Here is a 10,260-nt window from a genome sequence, read left to right as displayed (position 1 = left end):
AGTTTGTTATTGTAACCAACTTGTACCATTGTGAGGTAGGTTTCATGTACTGCCAAATTTAGGAAAATGGCATTAAAGACATCTTGTAGTGAAGAAATCAGGCTACACAATCAGCATGTTGATATGTCAGATCTGTGAGGGGTTGGATTATCTTGTCTTTAATGTAAAGTTAAGAAAAATGGGGGCAAAAAAAAGTGTTGCTTTAAATTTTTGGTACAATGTAATGATTAGTGTGCAGTAGGGCACTGGTTTCCAGCTTCACAGTCCCAACAGCCATCAGGTGTCTCCAAAGCTTCACTGGGGTTGTGAGGCTAGTAAGGGCTGTAAGAAAGCTTTCACACTTCTTTTTTGTTTTCTCAGCGTGACCTTTATTTCTCTGAGGAAAACTAAATAAAATTGTTATTTTAGGTTTAGATTTTTATTCAAGGTAAAAAACTTAAAAAAAAAAAACCTCACAGAATGAGGGTACGGTGAAGACCTGAACACAAGCACAAAGCCTTCACTTTCACCTTAACAGCCTTGTTCTGCAGTTGAAACATATACAGTTAAAACAAACAAGGAGCTGATAGCATAATGGCCACGTATAAGGACGAAGAAAAAATCTGAATTTGCTACAAAAATGAAGTCTTAGGAATTAATTTGTTTAAAAAGAAGCAATAATAATAATAATAATAATGATATTAATAATAGAGTCAGATTGTTATTTAAAAACCTCCTAAAAATATCAGGAAAAATCATCTTTGATCAATTTTTCAAAGGAAGTAATCTGCTCAAGATTCATCTAAATCGCTCGTTGTATTCAAACATCCTGCAGTTATCGTGCCCTCTGTTTGGGTTAATTGTACAGTTTGCTATGTATAATGCCACATAATCTGAGTGTCCCCTGGGATGAATATGGTTTCACCTCATCATATATTATCCTCTTTTTCATCTTTGCGTGAGTCTGAGTCCTACAGACAGAAGAATGCCTTGTGTCACACCCCACTACCATGCCAGCGTCCTCCTGTGACCTCCCTTGTTTCATGTTTCTGCATGGGCATGTTGCATTTAGCTCTCCTTTCTCTCATTCTTGGCAGACTTTACAGACACACTTCACCATTTTGCGGGGCTGTTTTCACTTATTACTCATAGGTGTGGCATGTCCGTAATATCCATCGCACTTGCCAAGTTTTGCTGCATTGCCATTGCCAAGTTTTCTATCTATCTATCTATATATCTATCTGTCTATCTATCTATCTATCTATCTATCTATCTATTTATCTATCTATTGTTTTGCATAGATCAGCTTGAATAGGTGCAGTCATGGTATGTACATGCTTTGAACAAATAAAAGGCACTTTACTAGGCGTACACAGCAGCCTGTTATCACATGTCAGCATCTCTACAGGATGCACGTCAAGGGGGATTTTATCTGTCGAGGTGCGGGAAAATATGTCAGTTGAAGTTGATCTTTCCCAGGCATCTGGTAAGAGCCTTTAAAATAATCCGATCCCTTGATTAAAACGTGAATGATCCCTCCTGCCTAAATATAGCCATGTCATTGTTTCTGTGCGATGCTTTATGTTTGTGTTATTGTTGTTGTGAAGAACAAATGTATGCTTTAAAATGTAAATAAATAAACCAATATTTCTATAGGGGCAATACGATTTTTTCTAGCTTTGGAACATTTCGAGACAATTTGTACATAACAGCACCACACCATAGATTACCTGCAAAAGCCTGTAACTTAGCTCAAATTCCTTACTTTATCGCTGAAACCTTAATTTTTATGTCATAGATGTATCAGTGAGGGGAAAGTAATTTTGCATATATTACATAGGTTCAAGGCTGTCAAAGAAGCAGTGAACATAAAAAGCCCAGCATTACTGCCTTGCAGCTGTATGCCTCAGCGCACCAGTCAAGTTGAACTTACAGTTTACATCCATGTCAGTGAAAACATGCTGTAAAGTTAAGCATTTTAACATGGGGGTCTATGAGGACTGACCTTCTTCTGGATCCAGCCTCAAGTGGCCATTTGAGGAACTGCAGTTTTGGCATTTACACGTTGCATTAATTTTTCAGCCCCTGAGGTTGCAGCTTGAAGCAAACTAGTGCCACTTTGCAGTACAAGAACAGCACTGTTTCTTTAAATGTCCGACTTCTTGCCTGGGACATTTAAGTCTAGCATCAGATATTGATGTTTTGTGTGTAATGTATGTTGCCGTTATCCATACTGTAAAACTTCAATTATTAGCCCGGGTCACTATTTACTTAAACCATTTATCTCAACAGGCTTTTATTTGGGACAGGCATCAATATGGGACAGGTTTTTAATTCCTTTAACACAAAACTGTTGCTCAGCAGAGATGTAAAAATACAGTCAAATTGTTTATTTAAATCTATTTTTTGCATCTTTCTTGTTTACTCTTTTACTGTCTTATTTGGTGCTCATGATTTTGGTAAAATTAACTGAATAACTGAGTTGTAGAAATTCTTAACAAGCTAATAATGTGTGTAGCATACCCATATTGACAAAAGTTTAAACTAGGGTTGCAAATTGTAAGAACTTTCCTAATCAATTTTTGGTAACATTCAATTAATCGATTGATTGTTATTAAACATGAAAACTTTTCTATTTCAAACAATATCCAGTGCATTGCTTGTCAATCAAAGCTCACAGCAACATATTGCAAATACTTTGACAGCATTGCAAAGTCATTGATTAAGTGATTACACTTCACATGTTCAAATACATTTTTAGCAGCAACTATTAATTATTTGTTAATTAATTGTTATCATCCCTAGTTTAAACGTACATACCGGTATTTGAATGCATGATCTAAGCAGCTAACTAACGTTATCTCAAGCAGGTAACTCACAACTGGCCTTTATCCATCCAAAGATCGTCTATAAAAAAAAACTGCAATGCAACTGGACCAGGTTTTTAATTTATTAACTATTAATTCCAAACCCAAATTATTTTCATGGTTCAAAAGTACACTGAAAATCAATAAGACGAACTGACAAACAATTCATATGAAATCAGTTTTATTCCAGATGTCTTGGTGGGACAAATTCACAATAAATCTGGTTGCCCCAGTCAGCCTTGTCATGTTACTTTTTTATTCAGAGTGAAAATGGAAGTAAAGCACGATCAAAACACCATTTATATGCTGTAGTTGAGAGCTTGTTTTCTCTCAGAACAGGAGAAGAAAAGAGGATCCCAAAAATCAAGTCTGAAAGCGTTACATGTGGCTGCTTTTGATGATGCGACAATGCACTACAAAATGACAGATGCAAGACAACAGAAAAGACATTGCAAAAAAGAGTTATACCATGTTTGCTTTATAAATTCAAGATCAACCACAGCATTCGGACCTCCTTCTGCATAAATCAACTGCTGTTGGCATTTTGCAGGCACTGACTGTTACTTTGTGAGGATCCTCTGTCATGACACTACAAGTATCCTCTCGTCTTAATGACAAAAGATCCAGCAACCAAAAGACAGCCAGGCTGACTGATTAAAGGAAGAAAGGACTGACTCATATCTCTGCTGCTCTTTCTTTCTGGTCTAATGATTTCTCTGCCTCTACTTGTATGTTGATGTAATCTCTCATTCTCTGTAGGTGATGCCAAAGAGAGGGAGCAGTGACACAGTAACTAAATGCCAAAGAGAGCTATAACATTTCATGGATCTGCCAGCTGAAAATAGTCAAATGCAAATGTTTCTGAGGCTGCTCTGTCTCTGGAGAGAGAGGAGATGGGTTTAATGGAAGATTTTAGTCAAGGAGAAGGGAGGGACAAGAGGAGGAGAACAAAATAGGAAAGGATGAGAAATGAAGAGACAACTGCTGGTTTTATGTACGGCGGCTATAAGATGAGGAGGTGACTGATTTTGACATCATAGTGCCGCCCATGCTGCCCACGCCGCCACCAATGCTAATGCCGCTGTAGCCACCGCCGCCGCTGTAGCCGCCGCCGCCGCTGTAGCCACCGCCGCCGCTGCTGTAGCCACCGCCGCCGCTGCTGTAGCCACCGCCGCCGCCGCTGTAGCCACTGCCGCCGCCGTAGCTGCCACCACCGCCAGCACTGAAGCTGCTACCACCTGGTGATGAGAATAAGACATTTTCAGATGAGCTGTCAGAAATTTGGATTTTCTATTGAAACTTATCAGCCATATATATATATATATATATATATATATATAATATTATATTAGATATATGTTGATACATACCGGAGCTTGAGGTCTGTACGAGGACAGTTGCAGATGGACCGCCCTCTTGAATTCTGCAGAGAGGTACATAAATGAGCACTTTTAGCTGCTGATGTTGCTACTTACTCAATGTCATTAAATGTCTTACCAGCCCAAAGTAGCTAAGCTCTTACCTGGATTCCTCTCCTTCCAGAAGCTTCCTGTAGGTGGCAATCTCAATGTCCAGAGCCAGCTTGACGTTCATGAGCTCCTGGTACTCGCGCACCTGTCTGGCCATATCCTGTTTGGCTCTCTGCAGGGCTTCCTCAAGGTCCTTAATGCGGGCCTTGGCATCTTTCACAGCCAGCTCACCGCGCTCTTCAGCCTCAGCGATTTGGGCCTCCAGGTTGGCACGCTAAGAAGTTGGTAAGTTAGCATATGGCTCCAAAGTGATTTTTATTAAAAAATGTAACGTGTAACCATGTAACCAAGTGTAACTGAGAGCTTACCTGTCCCTTGACTGCCTCAATCTCATTCTGGATGCGGCTTATCATGCGGTTGAGCTCAGAAATCTCATTCTTGGTGTTGCGAAGGTCATCTCCGGTTGTGCCTGCATTAGTCTGCAACTCCTGGTACTGAAGGAATGAGATTAAAAATATTTGTTATTGCAGATTCTATCAACCAACCTTTTTACTTTCATTTGACATTGTGGGATGTGTATTTTGTTATGGAGTTGTTAATGAGAATGCTTTCTCTCTCTACCTACCTTCTGTTGATACCATGCTTCAGCTTCACAACGGCTACGATCAGCGATTTGCTCATACTGAGCCTTGACTTCAGCCACAATGGCGTTCATGTCCAGGTTGCGGCTGTTGTCCATCGCCACAATGACTGAGACGTCCTTGATCTGTCCCTGGAGCTCATTCAGTTCCTGAAAAGTGAAATATTTCATTTTAAAACATGAAATCGAGAGTTAAAGGTGTTGCAGTATTTATTTCTGTTGTGTATCTGTGCCCACTAGTGTCATAAATCACAAAGTGTTTCCCTAAAAGTGAGGGTAAAGAAGCAGCTGAATAGGACAGAGGTGTGATTCATTTATCTTACCGCCTCATAGACAGCTCTGAGGAAGTTAATCTCATCCTGGAGGGCGTCAACCCTGGCTTCCAGCTCAACCTTGTTCATGTAGGCACCATCTACATCCTACAAGCAGATTAGGAGGAAATGGTCAGATTTGATGATAGGTCAGAGTGAAAAAACAATTCATTCCAATGTTGTCAACTGAAAAATAGTGGAGTGACAGGCCTTGTAATTTCAGATCAACTCTCACCTTCTTCAGGAGCACAAATTCATTCTCCACACCGGCACGCTTGTTGATTTCATCTTCATACCTGAAACACAAACAGCAAAAAAGTTATCTAATGGAAAATGAATGTTGGGTTTCAACATCTGTATGTTATCTGCTGTGTTCAAAGATGTGTTGCATTTGGTATGAACTCACTTGTTCTTGAAGTCCTCAACCATTCCTTGCATGTTCCTGAGCTCTCCCTCCAGTTTGACCTTCTCGTTGCCGAGCCCATCCAACTGTCTGCGCAAGTTGGCAATGTAGGCCTCGAACATGGCGTCAATGTTGGAGCGGGTGGTGGTCTGGTCCTGCAGCAGGTTCCACTTGGTCTCCAGCATTTTGTTCTGCTGCTCCAGGAAGCGAACCTGAAAGGGACAACCATTTACCATGTTTAGATCTACTGTAAATTGGGTAAAGGTATTACACTGAAGAAGAATACAAAACCACATGATTCATACTATGAAATTAAGTAAATAAAATACTTTATTTACTGCTGCTTTTTTCTGTGCTTAGGCGTGCTCATTCTGAGGTAATGAAAATGTTTGCCTTCTTTGTTTTACTTTCCTCAGGTGATCCATGGAGCCACACCTGTGTGTGACTTTCCTAAACAAAAGCTCTTGTATGCACCAATACTGGAAGCTGCCATATTAAAATACCCCTCAGGGCAAAAGTGTTCTCTACAAAATCCAGCGTAGAGTCTTTCTGCACAGTGTTGAACTGTACTCATGTCTCACGTGATCTAAGGAAACACGCTTCAAAGCTTGTTACTAGGAGACAGACGTGGCACAAAGTGCAGAGCTCTGCCAATGGGTTTTAACCCAAGAGGAGGCGGAGCTTATCCATCCATTTTGGGTGTGTACATGTGCCTGTGAGATTTCTTTTCTTTTCTTTTCTTTTTTAAAGGCCAGGAGATATGTACTGTGCCACCTCAGCCTAGCCCCTCCTCTTAATCTCCCCATGGTGCCGCTCCCTTGCCTCTGGGCTGCATACTTTGACTGAGTGAACTTGCCTATCACAGCCCTCAGTAATTAATGCTATACGCCTTAAGCTATTAATTGTCACATAGATTGCACACAGCTGCTTTACAGATATATTACTTGTGTAGTGTTCCAAACTATAGCTTGACTGTGCAATTGCACATTTCATTTTGAATCATGCAAAATAGTCAGAAGTCTGGGACCGGGTGCCTGTGTGAAGACAGATGAGGCGTGATATGAACTCTGCAGAAAAAGCTAACTGAGCATTTTCTCTCACAGGGTGTGGTTATCTTGTTTTCCCTTTCTGCCTGAGCGAGAAAGTCTCATCTTCTTTACAAGGTTCTCATGCATAAATTAAAGTTACTTTCAGTAACTGTAAAGTTAAGTCAGTTACTGAATTGTCCCTTATCATGTGAAATAAATGATGATAGCAGATGCAAATACCTTTGTGTTATGCAATGCATTGCAAAAAGTTAAGATGTCCACTCTCTGCAGCACCATTAAAAGCCTGTGAGTCCTTGCTGCCATGGTAACAGGTGATAACCTGATCTCTTCTTTTGCTCATACTGATAGCCACCAGTCACTGGATACGGCCATTCTAGTATTTCCTCTCATTCTACACAGAGACAGCTGGCAAAGGGCAAGCTATCGTGAAAGTAGTTTAAGGAGCAGCGGTCTGCTTTCAGCGGCAGTGCAAAGGCTAATGCAAGTATTGCCTTGAAAACACTGTTTGAGATGTGAGGTGGCCACACAGCATCTTAGGATGACTAAGACAACTGTATCCTTACTGTCACTGTGCATGCTAGTACTGTTATCAGAGTAAGAACTATGTTCATAGTGTACACATTATTCAGCTTTGGATCAATTGCAATGAGCACAGATGGTCTGTTACAGCCATTCACACTTGCACAAACCAGAGAACTCTACTGTGTGTAGTGCATCCACCATCTATTCCTATTTTTTTTATTTTTTTTATATTCCCCAGGTCATTCATATCCACATCTATTCATCTGACAGATTAGAGTTAACATATGAAAAGCACCAACACACAGAATGGTGTGAGACATTAACATAGATTAGGAAAACTCACCTTGTCAATGAAGCTGGCGAAGCGGTTGTTCAGGCTCTTGATCTGTTCTTTCTCTTGGGTACGGACAACCTGGATGTTGGGGTCGATCTCAAGGTTCAGGGGGGCCAATAGGCTCTGGTTGCATTGTACAGCTGTGATGGGGGGGATTACAAATCCACCACCACCACCGCCACCGCCACCACCACCACCACCACCACCAAGAAACAAACCTCCGGCAAAACCTCCACCTCCACCGACTCCACCACCTCCACCACCTCCACCTCCACTATAAGAATTAATGAAACTGACACCACCGGCACCACCGGCACCACCCATACCAAAACGAAAACCACCGCTGCGGCCACTACTGAGTGACACTCTGGTTGTCGGCCTCACTACAGCAGAGTGTGAGCTAAACTGCTTAATGGAACCGCCACCTCCACCATAAAAACCGCCTCCACCATAACTACTGCCTCCACTAAAACCACGGCCTCCACCAGCGCTGGTCCTCATGGACACTCTTGAAGAAGAGCTCATGCTTTGCATGGCTGGTTGTTGCCTCTGAAAGAAAAGGATTCACAGAGGAAAGGGGAAGCAGAGAGAGAGGTTTGGCAGAGCAGTGGAGCACACAAAGAGGAGAGTCAAGTCCCTCTAAGTATCTTCTTCCTGTCCGTGATGGAGTTTTATCTGCCTTCAACTGTGGAGGAGGTTCCACTGAGCTCCACCTCTCCGGCACCTCCCCTTCATCTCTCCTCCAATTACCTGGATCGTGGTAGGAGGTCCTGTAGCCGGGTACATTGGCGTGGAGCACATCAGCTTGTCTGGCAGGTATTAGTGCCACCACTGTAAAGTCATCAGGGTCTTGACACACCCCGGTGTTTGCAAAGGAATAACATTAGAACTGGGAGTTAGAAAGAAGGAAAGACATGTTGGCAAAGGCATTTTTCTTGATTATTTGGGGGGCTTTCTGAAAGGTGTGATTGGTTGAATGAGCACAAGGGTGGGGTGGGGACCTTCTGACTCACTGATCCACTATTTTCTGCTTTTCATCACCTTGCAAGATGGTTGATTCTACAAGTATTTGACTGTATGTTTGTTAGTACATTGAATGCAGCTGTGCATAGATTCCTCAAGACATGAGAGTTTGCACTATGCCTCTCTGGACCAAAAGAATGTTGCATTATGTCATGTGGAGTGTGGAATATCTGTAGCAGAAAACCAAGGGCATATGGACATTCCATTTTTTTGGGAGGACCCCTAATATTTAGGCAAGAAAGAGTTGCCCCTTTTAATATTTGAGCAAACTCTTGTGTATAATCTTCATCTGAATAGTTCTGTGCACATTCAGTAAGGGACAGTGCAGTTTAGTTTTCAATACGCCACACACAATGCCTGAACAACAGTGTCTTAAGTTTGTTTCTGTATTCCACCCCAGATAAAGAGCAGAGCACAGCCAGCCCATTCTCATTCCACAGTTGTCAAATGTCCCCGCTTTTTCAGTGATTTTGGCATGAGACAGTGGACGGTTTCAGGTTGAAAATCTTCTGGTAATGACACAGTATATGAAGGAGGAAGGGTGATGGATAGATCCAACAAACCCTGGACTTTCACGTGGGAGGTTTGCTTTCCATCTGAATGTGATGGGGAACTTTTCGAAACCTATCCATGAACCCTTTGTTGCTTTAACCTAATCTTTTGTGCTTCTTTTGCCTAATCCGAAGCATGTGCTTTTGTTGATGTTCTGGCGTTGGTTTCCATGTGCTATTGTTGCCTAAAAATAACCACATGCTTTTTTAGTGTAATGCCACTGTGTGCTTTTGTTGACATACCGGCATATTTAGCAGCATCCCAGAATGTCAACTGCAGATACAGAAGGATACCTAGAGTGTGAAATGCTTATGCAGAAGTCTACTGCCCAGAGAACACAGTTTAAGGGGTATAATAACATGTTTGGTGAACGCAATACTGATTATGGAGTAAGAGAAAAGAAATTTGTCTTAAATTCTAGAGTTATTTGTTTAACCCTTTGAAACCAGGGCAAATTGGTTTAATTTTTATCTATTTATTTATTAATAACATGGGAAGAATGCAATAAGCAACTTAAGTGGAGATGACCAAGAAATTATTAAGAAAATACAAAGCTACAAGAAAAATAACTGAAATTACCAAACACAAAATGATGGGAAAGAAAACCAAAAAGGGAAAGTAAAGCAAAAAAAGAACACAAAACAAAACAAGGAAATTACTTTAAAAAAGTCCCTCTAAAAATAATTATAATAATTCTGTAAAATAATTTTAGATCTATAAATCATGATAATAATGAATAAAGTTCTGTGGACATTTCCATATAGATATATATATATATTTTTTAAACTGTTTTCTACATCTACTAATTTCTTGCAATTTGCAGGACAATTCTTGCCAAGTTGCTCATCAAGAAAGCCAAACCACTTTAATCAGGTTTCAAAGCTTGAAACTTGTGAAAGGCATCTGAATGCAGCAAAAGAAAGTGATGTTGATTCAGGTTTCAAAGGGTTAAATTAATCATCTTTGTGCAGTATGTTGGTGCTTGAGGGTGATGCACATTCGGTCTTCAATACTCATACCACTCCATGTCTTTTAATAGTTTGCTATAATTGCTGAATTCTTAACTTAGTCACACATTATGAATATTTCTAGCATGTTTCAACTTTAAAAA

At 40.8% G+C, this 10,260-nt stretch overlaps 1 protein-coding gene across 1 annotated transcript; it reads right to left on the bottom strand.

Moving 5' to 3' along the window:
- Positions 1 to 3,010: 3,010 nt before the first annotated feature.
- On the bottom strand, positions 3,011 to 8,231 carry LOC121946886 (keratin, type II cytoskeletal cochleal-like). Its single transcript, XM_042491695.2, has 9 exons — positions 7,584 to 8,231; positions 5,673 to 5,881; positions 5,502 to 5,562; positions 5,279 to 5,374; positions 4,941 to 5,105; positions 4,684 to 4,809; positions 4,369 to 4,589; positions 4,217 to 4,269; positions 3,011 to 4,084 (listed from the first exon to the last, which is right to left on the bottom strand). Exons 1-9 carry the CDS (start codon positions 8,106 to 8,108, stop codon positions 3,837 to 3,839), a joined length of 1,704 nt encoding a protein of 567 aa, XP_042347629.2. The 5' UTR covers positions 8,109 to 8,231; the 3' UTR covers positions 3,011 to 3,836.
- Positions 8,232 to 10,260: the final 2,029 nt, after the last annotated feature.

Source organism: Plectropomus leopardus, chromosome 9 (assembly GCF_026936395.1).
Source record: "Plectropomus leopardus strain MGB_pleo_1.0 chromosome 9, ASM2693639v1, whole genome shotgun sequence".
NCBI classification, from domain to species: Eukaryota; Metazoa; Chordata; class Actinopteri; order Perciformes; family Serranidae; genus Plectropomus; species Plectropomus leopardus.
This window is presented reverse-complemented; position numbering and strand designations above follow the sequence as displayed.